Genomic DNA, 19,234 nt, shown 5'->3' with positions numbered 1-19,234 from the left:
TGTGCAATGTTTCTATATAATTCTATGGTTTTAGAGGGGTTAAACACGCGTCAAAAGAGTAGCAGACAAGAGAACATGAGGTGCTTTTTAGTGTTTTTGTAGTGGTGTGGTGGGTTTGTACGCTGAACTTTAGTGTCGTTGCCCATAGAGGCCAGTAGAGGACCGTCTGTCTGGAGAAAGATGATGGAGTTCCCGCAACAGCCTCAGCAGCAGAGACCTGCGGGGGACGGAAAGATTAACTACCCAATGGGTGTCAAAGAAATTACTGATAAAATCAGTAATGATGAAGTCGTCAAACGGCTAAAGGTAAGTGTCAAATGTGATCACAGTTTAAATCACGTTGCTGGAATGATTGTATAAAGACACCTATTGAATATTATTAGCATATAATATATATAAGCATTATCAGATGTGTAGATTCAGAGGTGGCCTATGGTCACTTTAAATAGTTAATTTAAGTAAGAACAGTTATATCACTCACTTTAATGCTTGCAGACAGTTAAATAGTAACATTGAGCCTTTTTGAGGTCTTGTTAAATCTATTCTTGATTCATTAAGTCTTTGTTAATGTACATGTACCATTCATAGTTAGCATGTTTGTTAAATTCAAACATCACCATAATTGTAGGTAAATCTATTAAGCGATCAGATTTAGGAAAACCCCAGCAACCCCCTGGCAACCATCCCAACACCTTAGTATCACAGTGGCACAAGCAAGCCCTAAGCATGTTTTTAGAAAATGTAGTTACATCCTAATATAGAGGAAAGTGATAATCTTGTTGTAATTTCCAGTGCAGACAGAGGCATTTTGCACCAACACAGGTTTAACCAAACAGGATCCATATGATTTTGAACTTGAGCATGATCATTAAACCCACTAAAGCATAGGCAGATGCATGATACACAATAAGTGGTTTGACTACAAAACCACAGTGTGTTTTTTTTTTTTTCTGCATGCCTGAACTTAATTAAGTGTTCCCTCAATCTCTAATGTTTTTGTTGTTGAGAAATACTATTCGTCAGGGATTCACAGTATATATAATATGTTGGCAGATGGAGTCATTTTTTTAATAGTGAGGGTAATGACAACTATGCTGCAAGGCCTGAAATTCATCTCTAAGTGGTGTTTCTTCATTTTGTTGGGAACTGTACTCTTGATGCAAATACATTCACCTTTGAAAAAGGCAGTTGCATGTAATGCAGCCATATGCCATTATTGCATTACACCTACAAAACGAAAGTGAAATATGGCTGCATTACATGCAACTGCCTTCCAAAGGTGCTATAAAACAGTGAGTTTTAACTGATAGGTAATGACCCACAGATTAGATAGCAGGTCTGTTTTGATAGGGACTTGATTTTGAAATTCACATGATTTTAGTTGTAAATCTAAGTGTAGGACATTTGTGATTTCATATGCTGATTTGAACAGTGTTCCCATGCCCGGTGTCTTAATAAAGTTGCAGTGGATATGGCCATCATGAAAAGTTATGCATTATCACACAACCTATTGAAATGTGTTTAATAAGGAGTATTAAACTTGATGCTACTGCCAAGTGGCTGTTCTGAGCAGTCCTGGATCAGACTTGTAAAAGGGCATAACTTTTTAATGATCATGATTTTGTTTTTGAGTGTACTACAATTGGTTTTCATGCTTTGTTATAAAATACTTTCACATGATCTATTGTTGCAGTACCAGTCTTCCCAGTCTGTTCTAATACTGCAGGGCTTGACATTAAGCATTGTCATGTGGTTGTACATCGGACAAGTAAATTTGACATTCACTTGTCTGAGTACAAAAATTACTTGTCCAAAGATAAAAAAAGATATTTCATTTGAATTATAATATAATATAATCATTTCATATTTAGATTGGTCAAGTTTGCTTCTAAGCATTTTAACTAGTGTCAGCTTTGGTCGCCTGAATTTGGTTATAGGCCTATCCGTGACTGCTATAAAACAAAGGCAAGCAGTAATTATTATTAGTGTTAAGGCTGTAAGTGAACTTTTTTGCACATAGCACTGGTGCTAGAGAGGTTTAAAGTTTGGTAGCACAGGCAGAAATGTGCAAGTGTAGTTCATTATGAATAGGCAGATAACTGACAAAAGACATTCATGTTACATACAGATGGATAAATTAAGGCCATATCATTTTTAGATTATCTAAATTTGTTTTAATATTTCTAAGTTCTGTGTTTTTCCTTTTTTACTATACAATAGTGGTATATTTGTCCACATACATTACTGTATGTTACTATAGTATTTACTATAGTAAACTGCAGTAAAATTCCTACTATATTGTTTTTGAACTTTACTATTGTATACAGTGTTTATCAATTTACTACAAGGGCACTTCAATTTTCAATAGTACACTACAGTATTTTTTGTCTGAGTGTTCAATTTAATGGGACTTTTATTTTGATGGGTCTTTGGGAAGACGCTTGTTTGCAGATAGCTTGACTCAAACAGTAAAACACTCGTAAAATAAACTCTCAGAGCAACTCTGGAGATGAAGTTCATGTGTTCATATCCTCATACAGTGCAGACGCAGATAAATCCTTGACCATCACTCGTGTTGTATGTTAAACTGTGCACATAATTCACTCAGACACGCAGAACAGCCAGATGACATTAAGTAACAGGATTCCGCGTCCGCGTGGACTCAGTGCGGTGCGCCATTGATTATTGTCACACACAAACAAGCACAACCACGACAAACACGCAGCTCTGTCTAATGCACATATTCTTATTATTCTACATATATGTCGCACTGTTTTTTTTTTCAAGTTACTTGTCCGGTCGGGCAAGTAAAATTCTCTCTCACTTGCCCATACAAAACATTTACTTGTCCCGGACAAGCGTTAATGTCGAGCCCTGTACTGGTATAGTTCTGGCTATGAAGCCCTTCTTTCTGAAATGCTTAGTCTACTCTGATTGGTCAAGCTGGCCCACTGTGTTTTGATAAGTCACCTGCTTAGACTGTCAGACATGCCCCTTCCTTTATTGTAATAACTTTGATAATGAATATGCTGAAAAACAAGTGGATGACCAGATGTGTCTTTGTAAGTGAAACTCAAGCAGGATGTTTCACATCTGTATGTTTTATCTTATTTATTGTATTATGTCTCAGGTTTGATCAACTATACAAAAGTAAGTTTTTAAACAAAATTTACAGCAAAAGATAAAGTCCTGCAAGGATCATTAGTGCATAGGGTTGAACACTACAGACCGGATCAGTGTTTTTTCTTCGAATCTTTGAGCCCAAAAGCTACATCAGCATTTGTTTTTCATGCCGATAGTTGGCTTGTTTTCTCATTAATGTTTTAAATTACTGTTATGCTATAATTATTATCATCATAATTTCACATCATTATGATGTGCGCAGCTCTACAACACACTACTAAAACAGCATGGCATCACAGGGATTGCGCATCATTTAAATAATTTGCACCAGTCTAGCTCTTATAATTTGAGAAATTCAATACATGTCTGGGTGCTGCTCATCTTACATCAGGAGTAGGCTTTGAACTTGAGCTTGTGCATGTAGAATGTATTCGTCTGGCCTTCGATACGTGTCAAAAGTTTTTCCTCCAGATGTGACCCATGTAAAAGGAGAATTACCCCTATGCTTAAAAAAGAAATTCAGGCTCTGATTGTGATGTTAGAATTGCGAAAGAAGCGTGTTATAGTCCCAATGTACTGTTCATTGTAGTTTTGGAAAAGTGTTGTGTGTTAGAAAGAACCTCTTTTTCAGCTTTTCCAGCACTTTGGAGTTTTGACATTGTTTAGTGAGTAATGGTGCTATTCGTGCATACAAAGTTTGCAAAGTTACAGTAAGTAAGTAAAAGTAAGTAAGTAAGTAAAAATGTTACAAATTATGATTTAAACAACAAGCATAATTTAAGCCCCCCTTTAATACATTTTATTTATTTAATGTCTGTTTAAACAACAGACTGTTGACTATAAAAAGGTCAGTTCTGGTCCTTGATTCTAATTGGTTGAGTTGTGTTCTAAGCTGTTTTAAAATACCCAATTTGTAACTGCTGACACCACAACTGCCTTGTTTTTAATGGGTTTGTCGTGTTGTATCCCTTGCGTCTGGTGTAGACCGGGTGTTAGGCAGACGCTGACTATCTTACCCAGTAAGCTGACTGTAGTTGAAAAAAGGTATTGCTTTAGATAGTGTTTGACAAAGGTCCTAATGAATGAGATGCGATGGGAAAAGGCAAAGATATCTGTATATGGTTGTTTAGAATAGGACCAAATGACCAAACTTTGTTAAAAACCAGTTTACCTCCTAGGACTTTGGTTATCTCCCAAATGCATAAAGGCAACAACAAACTGTGATAACAGTGTAGAAGGAAGGCTGTAGTGATTAACAATTATTTACAAATGCCATTTTATATCAGAAAAGGTGACATCTGTTATTATAAATCAATGTTTTGTGCATAATAAAAGCTTAACACTGAGTTAAGCTACAATACAGCTACAAGTGAACTTGGACATCAATGCACATTTTACAACAGAGTGTATTCATTATGTAGCTTAGAAAATAGTTATTTTAACAGTAATACTTGTATTGTGCTGTAAGTTTGTTTATTGCAGTATTTAGTAGGGATGGTCATTTTTCAATAATTTCATATTCGAATATTTGAGCTCATAAAAAACGAATATTCGTAATTTAAATTAAGTCAATAAAGGCGTAATTCTTTGTTTTTATTTAGTCACAATTTCACATCAAGCTTATAATTATCTTAAAATATTCATAACGCACTAATATTATATCCTGTATAGTTTTTTTTTAAAATAATAAGCAATGTTGGAAAAAAGAAAAAATGCATTTAAACCGGCGCGTTATAAATAAACGGCGTTACTAACGGTTAGTTATTTCAGTAACGAGTAATCAAACAAATTACTGTTTCCCCCGTTACAACGCTGTTACTGACAATAAAATGCAGCGTCACTATAATTGAGCTCACTGAAGCAGTTTTCATCCAAGTAGACTCTCTCTCATCCAAAGGACCTGCAACGTTTTTTCTCTGCCGTGTGTGTTGGGGGGTGGGACACATAACTGATTTTGATTGGTGTGTGTGTGTGTGTGTGTGTGTGTGTGTGTGTGTGTGTGTGTGTGTGTGTGTTCATGTTTGTATATCCCGGTGGGGACCTAAACCTGAATACACACCAACACATGGGGACTCGTGTCACCGTGGGGACCAAAATTGAGGTCCCCAGGGGCAAAAAAGCTAATAAATTGTACAGAACAATATTTTTTACAAATCTAAAAATGCAAAAAGTGTTCTATGATCTTTAGGTTTAGGGATAGGGTTAGGGATAGGGGATAGAATATACAGTTTGTACAGTATAAAAACATTACGCCTATGGACTGTCCCCACGGGGAATAGTCAAACCAAAGCTGGTGTGGTGTGTGTGTGTGTGTGTGTGTGTGTGTGTGTGTGTGTGTGTGTGTGTGTGTGTGTGTGTGTGTGTGTGTGTGTGTGATACCGCGTTTCCACCAGGGCTGGTGCTGGTACTGGAGCTGTAATACAAAGTTAAATCAAATATATAAAGTTATGAAACTAAACTTTGCCCTCAGTCAAAACGATTTGACCAGGTACAAATAACAGATTTATAACGCCAAAACTGACCGTTAGACATATGCCCAAAAATGATTATATATCGTGTTTAACCATTACAGATATCAGACATCAGAGCCAGCGGTGAGTTTCAGAAGGACTTGCCGAGATGAGGCAGTGTTCAGTTCATTTTGAACGAATCTTTAATGTGACTCGGGAAGAACAAGTCGTCTCGGGGAGTGATTCATTCAGTCGCGCATGCGCATTGCGCAACATTCTATGGGTCCTGTGACAAAAGAACGAACGACTCAAACCCGAAGACTCGGGAGATGAACTAATCAATTCTCTTTCCGGTTCTGACTGCATTGGTTTAGCTTACGAAGCTGTCACGTCGTGAACGAACGAGTCAAACCCGAGGTAAACAATGAATTAATATTTTCTGTTTCTTATAGCATTATAGTTTTGTATTGTTTGTAATGTGATCAACGTTTGCACAAGTAGTAGATGTGTTAGGAAAGTAACATTTTAATTATATTTTGATAAAATGAACGATATGACTTAAAAAAAAGATTTGTTCATTTTGCTGAACGAGACTCAAAGGTCCGAGTCAGTAAAATGATCCGAACTTCCCATCACTAGTATCCAGAGAAAGCTCCGCCTACTGACGACGTAGGTTCCCTAGTTCAAGACCAGCAAGGTTTTGGGGCCAGTTCGGAAGCAATATCTTGACACCGACCCAGGAATTTTTCAGTTCGCTTAAGACCACAAAGCCTTGTCGAGCAGTACTATGATCAATTGAGGCACTTTTTGGACCTTCAAAAAGTCAACTACCATCCACTCCCATTCTACCGCTTGGAAGTAAAATGATACTAACAACGACTGCCTTAGTGTTGGGCGATATTCTCTATAGTCAGATCGTTCTATCGCCAGCCTGTGGATTGCCGATACACGATAGTATCAAGGGGCGGGGCAATTTACGCATTTATCTATGACAAGCAGGATTTTTGGACAAAAACAGAAGCATAGCATTAGCATTCTATCAGTGTAAATTCAGTGCAGTTGGCAACCTTGTTACTTCTCACCGCAACCTTTTAAACGAGAGAAACTAAACTTGCTGTAAGTCAATATCATTAATCCAAATGCCCACGTGCGCTGTTATTACTTGATTGCCAAACGGGAACAACTCGTGCGTTGGTTTTAAACCCTCACGCGCATAGCAATTGCTGCAAGGAAAACCCCGAGCCACGCTGCATCACAAGCTCTCTCTTGCGCGAAAAACTCAAACCCTGCACATTATAAACTCTTTCTGGCGTCCGCGTGCATTGCAAGCTCTCTTGCACGAAAAAATGCGCAATGCACGTTTGTAATATTAATTTGCAACATATATTGGCAAACAGCAAACTATCGTCTAAGGAATCAGCTATCACCGATATGTCTGAGTATCGTTGATACATGATAGTATCGTCAATCGGAACAACCCTAGACTGCATTGTTCTTCCAGAAGAAAATCATATTCGTTTAGGATGCCTTGAGGGTGAGTAAAAGATGGGGAAATTTTGACTAAGGGGTGAAATATCCCTTTAAGTCATATAAACTCAATCAGCCGTCTTCTTTGGCAATAACATCTGTGACTGATGACGTTTACACAGAGGAACACATTGAAAACACCGCCACATTTTAATTCGATCACTGTCATGTAAGAGAGGCACTGTCAAGGTGCTGCACGCAACATGAGAGAGAGAGATATAGGGGAGCTGAACGCTCGCAACTCTTCAATGAATTGAGCTGTTTTAAATGGTAATATAAATGAATCATGAAAAATAAATTCAAGGCAGGCAGTGGTGATAGTGTGGCAGGCTGCGACGAATAAATCAATATGGGAAACAGACGACACAATGATATGTTGTTATAAAAAGTATAACTTTTTTTTGGTTCGTTTTGAAACTATGGCAGAACAAATTAGACTATGGTGGGCCCCCATAGTCTAATTAATGAATGGGAAGCACTGCGTAAATTTCCAGAGTCTCTTTCGCTCTGTGTCGTGTAATATGTTGTAATTTAATGGGCAAAGATGGTGTGATGGCTGGGGGGGGTCCGGGGTTGCTTTGGCGGTAATTGGAGTGCTTGACTGGCTCTTGTGTTTGCTGGTTTTCCACTGTGCTGTTTTGACTGCTTCCCTTGAGCTCAGAGCACTGGCTGCCCTTCCCCCACACCACATGTGCACACATACACTGTCTGTGAGAGACAGAATGTTTGCAAAGCAGCTTACCCTGGGTCCTAGAGCTAGACGCATGTATGCTTGTGAAAGTACATCTAGTATCAGCACCACTGATACTTAATGTAGAGCTGTAATCGGGCCTTAAAAGTTAGGCCCGACAGAATTCGGCCCGAGCCCGACCAGTACATTTTGATTGACAGCTTTTTAAAAGCCCTATGGCTATAGGCCACTTGGAAGTTGGAACAAAGAAATAAAATAAGTCCTCTGTAACATCGTAAAATCTCACATATCCCACTGGCTCATTATTCTCATGCACATGGTCAAAACTTTTCCTCACCTCAGACTTTGCTTTAGTTGCTGGTGCAACCAAAACGTAATCGCCAGAGGCAAACCTCCGTTTCACCTCCTCAGCATCCATTTTTGCATCTTTCTCGCACTAATCGGAATGCATCACATGACCGCTCATTTACCGCGCAAGCCCGAGCCTGTGTAAAATGATAGAAATTAAGCCCGAACCCGACCGAAACCGTCGGGTCACGTCGGGTTTGGGCAAAGATCTTCAGCTCTAACTTAATGTCTCCACCGAGACCGACAGCCGACTATTCCGAGTGATAGCTGCCGATTCTGAAGATTAAATTAATATTTCTTAACTTTCTGAATGTTATTAATTTATATAATGACTATTAGTATTACACATCAAACTTTTCTTTACATTTTCTATATACAGAGCTAAAATCCATTCCGTTTTTCTGTCCACTTTTGATTGACAGGATGTATCGGCCCTGATCATCTGCTGTTTTTGAAGGGCTCCTCGTATGAGCACTTTCAACAAGCTGGTATGATTTATTAGGGTCTTCATGAAATGTCTGTAACATATTTTGCTTAAAAAAAAACTCAATGGCTGTGTAAACAAAACCTTTTTTGCCCTGTCAAACACAGCTATGCTCACAGCAACCTGTTTTGGTGTATGTCTCTTTAAATAATGAGTTACTGCGCACCCCACCCCCCTTCCATCCGGTGTGTCAACACAACACGTGTAGTACTGCCATGGCAATCATTTAGCTAAATGATATTTCCTGAACTCCTCCACGGTTTGTTTCATTTAAACGTCTCAAATCATTCGTCCTGAGACTAGAAAATCCATCACAGCAAACAGCGCATCCTAGTAATGCTCTCACGTTGTGCGTGCCGTGTATGCTTGCATAAAATCCACGGAATGCGCATCTGCAAATCTCAGCGGAATTATGTGGATTTTAGTTAGAAAAGCTATACACACACAATGTGAGAGCATAACTAGTATGCTCTGTTTGCTGTGACAGATTTTTTTAACCTAAGGATTAGGGCTGCAACTAACGATTATTTTAATTGTCGACTAATCTAGCGATTATTTTTTTCGATTAGTCTACTAATCTAACGATTATTATTTTATTAATCTAATAACGATTTTTTGGATTACTTTATTAATCCTTTGGCAAACTTTGCAAATAAACAAGTATTTTCTTACATTATAAAGCAAATCATACTTCTTACTCCACTACAGCTTATAAATAAATATTGTTGTTTTAACATTTTAATCCGTGTTTACATTAAAATCTCTATCAATCTTTTAATTAAGTTTTAATTTTAAAAGTAAAAAAGACAGATTTTTTATGTACTTAATTACTGTATTAAAGGTGAAAAAATAAAATAAACTTAGCTCTGTATACTGTGGTAGGCTATATGAGACCAGTTTTTTTTATTGCACTTATGCTTTTTTTTGTCCTTATGTTGTTCCAATAGCTTCCATTGTTTCCCTCATCTGTAGGTCGCTTTGGATAAAAGCGTCTGCTAAATGACAATGTAAATGTAAAAACATTTAAAAATGTGTTTATGAAATACTAGAGCATGATATATGCTCTGTATTTTTTCCCTCCAAGTAATATCCGACTCTATTTTCAGTCTCATAATGTAATTGAGTAAAAGTAAAAATACTACTGTCTCTGTTTATTGTACAAAACTATCACCGTATAAAAGACTTTAATGCAGAGTGGCGTTAAAGCAATCCCACGCACCCTGAACTCAGAATTATGCTCTTAATGCATTCGCTTCGTTATTTACAGTTATGCGCATCCCGGACGCACAATGATGCGCTTAAAGCACCTACTCCTTTTGAAGTCCCGGGGATCATTTTGCTCCCCAAAGTAAATAATAGTTAGAACACAAGAAGAAGAGATGATATGTTACATGTTTAACACATAGTGCGTTGCATCAATCCAACAGTTTACAGTTAAATCAGAGGTTTAAAAAGAGTTATTTCATATTCGGACCGCTTCCAGTGCTTCTAATAAGCTAAGCTACACTCAGCGAGTAACGTTAACTCACAGTCTCTAGCAAAATACATTTTAAACAAAACCATAGACTATCATCTTGTCATTATGAAGAATAATGAAAACATTGGAACATCTTGGAAAGAGTAGCGTCCTGACCGACAACCGTACACACACATGCTGACTGGAGATTGACAGACAGCACCAGCGGAGGTCAGAGTTTCTTCATTATGCTATATTGGTTTATTCCTCGCATAAAGCTATCGAATGACATAAAAAGTGCATTGGTGGTTTCATGATAAACATGATAAACTTTCTCTTGTTCTGCTGATTCACTTACACACGCCCGGGAACAGAAACTGCTATTACATCAGATAAACATAAATAATACGACGCGTCGACGCATTTCACGCACGTGTTTTAGTAGTCGACGCGTCGTTGCAGCCCTGCTAAGGATGAATGATTTGAGACGTTTAAAACGAAACTAACGCCCCTGTTCTTTAGCAAAACAAGCTTGCCGCAGCTAAACATATTAACTCGCATAGTGTATTAACATACATACAGCTAAACTCCAAGTGCACATTTGCCAAATAACATGAATATAGAGTAAGTTTAACACTGGCTTTGAATGTTCTATTTAGCCTGTGACTGACTTGGCTCCCTTCACTATCATATGCTGACGTTATCCTCCTATATATACGGTACATTTACGTTAATTCAGACTGTTGATAAATATTACTTACATCGGCCACTTTGTCTCGTTCACTTGGTCTCGATCCCTCTTGAGGAACAACTTTGAAGCTAATCCTGCTTGTACTGTCCCAGGTTGATAAAGTGCTCCGGCTTTAAGTGATTTGCGCAAACACGCAGGTTTTTACTTATGGTTTCTGAGGGATTTCCACTAAAAATAAAATAAATCCACTCCTGTCCCGTCTCTTCCGAGGTTGGGACTCTAAACAAAAACTTGTGTTCGTCTGTGCAACTACATTACAATTTTGCATGTTGTCCACAAACATTAGCTATGGCATGACGTACACTGCTGTCGCTTGTGAAAACAACAATGGCGGCATCGCCGTGGGTGGAATTGTGTAGATTAAGGGCCGGTAACATTATACAAAGAGCCTTCCCTCTACGTCACACCAGGAGCGAAATCTGAACGGCTCGATTTCTCACATGCTTGCAGGGAAAGGCACGCCACAACAAACTTACTGCGTTCTTGTAATTCACGTTTTCTGAGTTGGTAGATGCACTGAGGACCCGATTATAGCACTTAAACGTAGAAAAAGTCAGATTTTCATCCAATGAACCCTTTAAACTATCGGCCGATATTGTGAAAAATTGCTTTGTCATTGTGCTTGTTTGTGTGTGAGGTTAATCAATGACGCACCACTATTTTACTTAGTTTTAGTCTATTTTGCGATTGAAACTCGTTTTCCGAGTCCATATATCAAGAGCTCTATTTTTCCACGATTCGCAATGGGTCCTACTATTTAAATATGTCATCTGCCTGTTTGAGTGAATAAGGTGCACAGTAGGGATGTGTGCTACGACTAATTTGACAGTCGTTTAAACTAAAGTTTTGTAACCGTATAGTCGACTAGTCTAAAACTAAGAATGGCCCAGAAGGCGGTCCAAAAACTTTGTGTGGGTCCTATGTAATACATTTTAAAGACTAAAGAATGTAGGCTGTTAATCAAACTGTTCATATCCAATATTTATGCTAAAACAGGCATATGTGTTCCACTTTCCTTATGGAATGATCATTGATATTTCTGCATTTGCTGATGCGCCAACCCTGACTGGATCGTTTTACCGGCTGCAAGAAGTGACGCGATGAGCATTTGTTTGCTTTGGCTGGTCTGTGCCTGGGCTTAAAATATGTAGCCTATACAAAATCCATTTTATTTTCTCCTTTAAAGGGGAATTTCACCCAAAAATCAACTTTGTGATTTTTTACTTACCCACATGACGTTAAACATGTTTAGAGAACTTCTGGCGTTTTCAGAGCACAAATAGAGATATTTAGATTTTTTTTTTTAGATTTAGATTTAGATTCAATTTATTGTCATTGCACATGTACAAGGCAATGAAATGTGACCTCTGCATTTAACCCATCCAGAGAGTAGTGAACACACGTACCCCCGGAGCAGTGGGCAGCTATCACTACAGCGCCCGGGGAGCAAGTAGGGGTAAGGTGCCTTGCTCAAGGGCACCTCAGTTGTTACCCGCCGGCCCTGGGAATCGAACCGGCAACCTTCTGGTCATGAGTCCGACTCTCTAACCATTAGGCCACAACTGCCCCATTTAGGTGACATCCGAGAGATTTTCAGGCCTCCTCATAGACATCATGGTGTCAGTTTTTGCCAAGGTCCAGAGAAGTACTAAAGACATCGTTAAATTGGTCCATCCGCACATAGTGGATCAGTTGAATTTTTTTTAAGCGACGAGAATGCTTTATGTGCGAAAAACAAACCAAAATACCAACTTTAATCGATATATTCTCCTGTCTTATCAGTGTATGGCGCGCGTTCACGAGAGCACTTCTTCATCTTCTGCATGTAAACACAGAGTTGCGCTTCCGCGTTGTGAGTCAGAGCGCCGGCATCCAATAGGGCAGTGGTTCCCAAACTGGGGTACGCCAGGTGACGGAGGGGGTACGTGAACAAAATCCTGAAATCTACTGTTTACTTAATTATAACGCACCTGACAATCAACCAGTCATGTTTTTCTCACAAGCTAAATATAAAGACGTGTTCCCTCTAGTGTACACACAGCAAAATAGTAGTCACGTAGTGCCATAAAAGGTCAAATTCATGACATCCAATCAAAAAATATGCGTCCACTCATGCGTAAGCGCACGTCTTTACGTACCGCATGTAATTCGACTGCACGCGCCTTGGAACGAAGCAAGAACTGCTTGTTAATTTAAAATGGATAAGTGGTTGCAAAGATTTAGGCCCGCAGCCACAGAAAGAAAATTGACTACCAGCAGCTCGGATGATCCACAGTCTCTGACCACACCCTGGGTCCCTCCAACAGCACTTCGGCTGCAGGTGTAAATCAACCACCCGCTCCGGTTGACACCGACACAGATAGCGATGCATCGGAAACTACAGCGTCAACTCAGGTTCAGCAGTTCACAGAAAGACGATCAAAAAGGCGTAAATATGATGAGAAATACGTTTCATATGGATTTACTTACATTGGCAGTGACAAATCCCAAACCACAGTGCGTTATATGTGCAAAAGTACTCTCTCATAACTGCATGAAGCCAGCGTTTTTGTGCAGGCATTTAGAAACAAAGCATGCGACTTTGAAAAATAAACCGAGAGAGTTTTTTGAAAGACAGTTAAGACAACTCGGGAGTAGTAAGGCCCATATAACAGCGTCAGAAAACTTTAATAAGAAAGGACTGGAAGCATCCTACATGGTGAGTTACAGAGTGGCTAAAATGGGCAAATCCCATACTATTGTGGAGAACTTAATTCTTCCTGCTGCAGCTGATATTGCGGATATTATGCTTGGGGAAAAAGCCAAAAAAACAATACAGAAGATGCCGTCATCAGACAACGCAGTTTCACGTCGCATCGCTGATATGGCAGAAGACGTTTTAAAACAGCTATTGCTTCGCATAAAATTCTGCGAATTCTACGCTTTACAAATCGATGAATCAACGGATGTAGCTGGTTTGGCTCAGCTGCTGGCATATGTCCGGTATATTTATGATGGTTCCGTTATGGAAGATATACTTTTTTGCAAACCGTTGGAAGGCAGAGCAACTGGAGAGGAGATTTTCAAAGTTTTAGATGGCTTTGTAACATCACATGGACTTCAGTGGACAAATTGTGTGGTCATTTGTACTGATGGAGCGAAAGCCATGACAGGCAGGCTGAGTGGACTGGTATCACGTGTGCAAGCAGTTGCGCCCTGCGTGGTTTGGGTACATTGCAGCATCCACAGAGAAGCGCTGGCCACCAAAGGAAAGGCCTGGTGAATGTCTTAAGGAAGTTTTGCAAGATGCTGTAAAAATTGTAAACTTTATTAAAGCAAGGCCTTTGAATTCTCGTTTGTTTTCTGCATTGTGCAATGAAATGGGCAGCGACCACGTCACATTGTTACTACATACTGATGTACGATGGCTGTCCAGGGGAAAGGTTCTCACACGATTGTTTGAATTGAGAGATGAACTTAAAGCTTTTTTTATCGACCATCCCTTTGAATTGAGTAACCGCTTACATGACGAAGAGTGGCTTACAATATTGGCCTATCTGGGTGATGTTTTTTCCTGTCTGAATGAGCTGAACATCGGATTGCAGGGAGTTGCCACAACCATATTTAATGTACAGGACAAAACTGAGGCCATGATCAGAAAGTTTGCTCTCTGGACTAATTGCATTAACGAGAACAACACCGAAGCCTTTTCATCATTGCATGGTTTTTTGCTAGCAAACGAACTCGGCCTTACTAACAGCGTTAAGCGTGACATAATGAAACACCTTTCTGAGCTGTCTTCGCAGTTGCGCAAGTACTTTCCCGAGACAGACAATTCAAACACCTGGATTCGCAATCCATTCTCTGCAAACAGCACAGCGCACCTTCCTGTTTCTGAGCGAGAGAGTCTCATTGAAATCTCTACGAGTGGCGCTCTGAGAATTGACTTCGCACAAAAATTACTGACAGACTTCTGGATAGCTTTGCATGCAGAGTATCCTGCCTTAGCCGATCGCGCTTTGAAAACATTACTGCCCTTCTCCACAACGTATCTTTGCAAGAGTGGGTTTTCAGCACTTGTACACATAAAGAACAAATATCAATACAGACTCTGCATATAGAATGATTTGAGACTCAGAACCAAACATCACAGAGTTATGCAAGTCATTTCAAGCACATCCATCTCATTAAACAGTGAGTCATTTATTTATATATGAATCATATATAATTTATTGTTTGATAAAAGAAAATTACATGTATTTAGAATGCAAATAAAAAAATTTTGAGACCACAATTGTGACTGTAAGAAAGGGGGTACGCAGAATGATGTTAAATCCCTGGGGGGTACGCCATTGTAAAAAGTTTGGGAACCACTGCAATAGGGGCAAGCCCCATGCGGCGTTCGGTGCACAAACCTGTCTACTTTTGAAGTGCTCTCGACCAAGAAGACGACGAAGAAGAAGTGCTCTTGTGAACACGCGCCATACACTGGAATGGAAAAAAGTACAAAACAAGCTACAGAACGCATTTGATCTTGCGCAGAGCGAATGAAAAAGCCACTAATAAAGCATACTGCCCATATTACCTAATTTATAGAACATACATAAGCTAAACACTCAAGTCCGCATGTGATTATGATGTTGATATTATTTTACATGTTCTTGTTAAGGAAATGCAAGTATTATGCTCGGATAAATGTCGGCTCAATGTTTGTGAACAACAACTCCGTCTGGGGCACACAGATCCTCTACAATATTAGGAAAATTAGACCTTTCCTATCCGAGCATGCTACGCAAGTCCTAGTCCAGGCTCTTGTTCTGTCCAGACTGGACTACTGCAATGCGCTACTGGCTGGACTTCCAGCTTGCACAACCAAACCTCTACAGATGATCCAGAATGCAGCAGCAAGAGTGGTCTTCGATGCACCGAAGAGAGCACACGTCACTCCTCTCTTCATTAAGTTACATTGGCTCCCTATAGTCGCTCGAATCAAATTCAAGACTCTGCTCCTGGCCTACAAGACCACCACTGATTTGGCACCCTCTAATCTTCACTCGCTAATGCAGACTTATATACCCGCCAGATCCCTACACTCTGCAAACGAACAACGTCTTGTGGTGCCATCCCAAAAAGGTAAAAAAATCTCTCTCACGTACCTTCTCGGGATCGGTTTCACATTTATGGAATGATCTGCCCGCTGCTACAAGATCAGCAGATTCTGTATCTCTAAGAATCGGCTGAAAACACATCTCTTCCGTCAACACCTGACTGATCAGTTCTGACTTCTGTCTCGTTTCTACTTTCAAAAAAAAAAAAACTTGTCTTTGTATTCTGTGGTAGGCTATATGAGACCAGTTTTCTTTTATTGCACTTATGCTTTTTGTTGTCCTTAAGTTGTTCCAATTGCTTCCATTGTTTCCCTCATCTGTAAGTCGCTTTGGATAAAAGCATCTGCAAAATGACTAAATGTAAATAATGACCTAGCGTCTTTGGATAAGCCGTTGCTTTGATTCAGTGTGAAAATGTTGTCAGTACTACCCCACTAGTACGAGGTCTCGCTTTCCCGGTGCAGGAAACACCTCTCTGCATCTGTGAGTGAGCGTCAGGGAGAAGCCAAAGACACTAGATGGAAAGTCTACAACCTTTAGCCATAAAAGCGTAATGGCTAACGAATGCAGGAAAGAAGTCCAGATGCTAGTTTTTTAATAGATATCAATGTGTTTTGTTAGCTGTTACGGTTTCTCCAATTGGACGTATTTCAGACCCTTCCATCTCCCTGTAATATCTCTAGAACAGCGTTTCCAAAACCTGCGACTGTTTGGATATAAGCACGAACACAGTTCGTCTGTAAATAAGCACAATTTAATAAGCAACTTGGTTATAAAACAGAACTGATAACACAAAATATAAAAATGACATTAATGTAATAATCAGAGATCAGAATCAAAACAGGTCTGAAGTTGCAACCTTTGCTGCCTTCACAAGCTCTCGGAAATGCAATAATTCCCACTACAACCCGAAAATTTATGGAATGGTGCTCTTTTAATGTTAACAGATACTTGTAATGTTTTAATGCTACTAAATCATTAATTACATTAATGCAACTAAATCGTTTTAAAGTGGACATTTCATGAAAATCTGACTTTTTCTATGTTTAAGTGCTATAACCGGGTGTCTGGTTCATCTACCAACTCAGAAAATGTGAAAAATGACAATCCAGTAACTTTGTTTACGTGAGCCTATCTCTGCAAGCCTGTGAGAAAACGAGCCGTTCAGATTTCGTTCGCTTTCTGACGTAGGTAGTCGTTCTTATTATAATATTACCGCCCCATTTTCTGAACGTGTCCACCCATGGCGCTGCCGCCATTTTTGTTTTCGCAAGCGACATATGGGAATTAGTTCCGACACCGTGGCAAAGGTAAGCAAAGCATGCTAACTAAGTGTTCTGTTGTTGGCTGCACAGAGCAGCACAGAACACTGTTCCCAGCCTGACAGGAGAGCAATGGATTTATTTTGTTTTCAATGGAAATCCACCAGACTGAACGAGGAAAAGCTGCAAATAAAGACATTGTAAGTACCGTTATTTTTTAAGTAAGACCTCAGGGCAACTTAGGTAAAATGTGATTGTGAAATGTTTGTCCGTTCACGCAAAGAAAGCAATGTGTGTGGCTTGTAAACATGCAACGGGATTGTCCTGTGTAGCGTTACTTTCACTTAGAGAAAACGCGATGCGTTTGTATTGAGTATCTTCACTTATAGAAAGCAGTGTGCATGGTCTGTAAACACGCGATGGGTCTTTCATGGGTACTTTCACTTATAGAAAGCAGTGTTACAGTTTGTAAATACACGACCGGTTTGTCATGTGTAATTTCGCATGTAGAAAACATGACGCCTTTATTAGGAGTCTGTTCGCTTTTAGAAAATAATGTGTTTGGTGTTTAAAGACAGAAACAGCGTTTCTCATTCGCTTTATGTGACCCTTCTTTTGTCGATGGAAGCACAGGCTCTAAGCCCTGGCTGAGTTTTTTGTGAAAAGGGGGCGGAGACTAGCAGCTCATTTGCACTTAAAGAGACACACACCAAAACAGCGCGTTTCTCCTCACATGCAAAACTGGGCAATTAGGGCATGGTATAATAAAAGATCTGCGGTGTATTTTGAGGTGAAACTTCACAGACACATTCTGTGGACACCTAAGATTTATATTACATTTGTGTAAAAGTAGCAAGAAACCTCTCCTTTAATGTATTTTTACTTTTAATCCAGATTACTTCTGCGCTTGTGGTGGGAAATATTCCATTTACGAGGTGTCTTGAGCGCACCATTAAAACTACGTGATGATGTCATGAATATGTTAATTAGCGTCTGACGTCATCAAGTGCCACATTTTCACAAAATCCTAGTGGAAACGCTGTGTATGTAGCAATAACCCGACTTTTGTCCTGCCTATTCATGTCACCTGCATTTGTGTATTGTTTTAACAATGACAACAGACGTTTTATAGCACGTTTTACGTGTTACAACTGTTTGGCCTGTGCTACAAAACTTTACAGGTAAATCTCTGTAGCACCAGTGCCATGTGCAAAAAGGTTAAAGTACAGCCCTGTTGGTGCATCTCAAATTAAAACCGTTCCAAAACATTATCTGGGGCCCCTAAGGGATCATTTGATCTGGTCAGTAGTCAAAAATCTTTCGACAACATGATGTTTGTACATGTTTCGTGTTTGTACAAGTGTAGAAACCTGACTGAAATAACATTCACCTTGAGATTTAGCTTGCTGTTATGTTAATTATGCAATATTTTCTTTTTGCTCTTCGCCAAATCTGCAAACCTCCCCTCAAAATGTAAAGTGGTCACACACAGTAGACAGGTGAAAATGGTTGTGTTTCTGTTCATCATTCATGATCAGATCACCCAAAGCAGCAGCTTTTTTCTGTTGTTTTTGTATCAAGCTAAAATAATGTAAGTTTCACTGTAGTAAGCACCCGGCTGGAGGTGAACATAAGATGGAAATTTTTGTGTGGTTTAACTACTTCATTGATGAGTTAAAATGTGTTTGACTATATTGGTGTGCAGAGTTTTGCACAAAATGTTTGAAGTTTAAGGGAAGCAAAGAAAACCAATTAATTGTTTTATTATATAGGGAAAAACTGTAAATCATAAATGTCTCCTATCTGTCACATTAGCTGGTGGTGAAGACGTATATGGACATGGACCAAGACTCCGAGGAGGAAAAGCAGCAGTATTTGGCTCTGGCTCTACACTTGGCCTCTGAGTTCTTCCTGCGAAATCCCAACAAAGATGTGCGGTTACTCGTGGCCTGCTGTCTCGCTGACATTTTTAGGATCTACGCACCAGAGGCTCCCTACACCTCACACGACAAGCTCAAGGTACTATATGAACTACTCATGCAGCTCATGACTGAA

At 39.5% G+C, this 19,234-nt stretch overlaps 1 protein-coding gene across 2 annotated transcripts in view; it reads left to right on the top strand.

Moving 5' to 3' along the window:
* pds5a (PDS5 cohesin associated factor A) overlaps positions 1-19,234 on the top strand; it is a 32,918-nt gene that overhangs the window by 721 nt on the left and 12,963 nt on the right. For both annotated transcript variants that reach the window (XM_057331448.1, XM_057331447.1), the window contains exons 2-3: positions 149-306; positions 18,995-19,198. In XM_057331448.1, the coding sequence (XP_057187431.1) occupies positions 181-306; positions 18,995-19,198 (330 nt within the window). In that variant the 5' untranslated portion in view covers positions 149-180. The remainder of the gene's footprint in view (positions 1-148; positions 307-18,994; positions 19,199-19,234) is intronic.

This window comes from Triplophysa rosa, linkage group LG4 (genome assembly GCF_024868665.1).
Source record: "Triplophysa rosa linkage group LG4, Trosa_1v2, whole genome shotgun sequence".
NCBI lineage: Eukaryota > Metazoa > Chordata > Actinopteri > Cypriniformes > Nemacheilidae > Triplophysa > Triplophysa rosa.
Note: the sequence above shows the minus strand (reverse complement) of the source record. Positions and strands in the feature narration are given on the sequence as shown.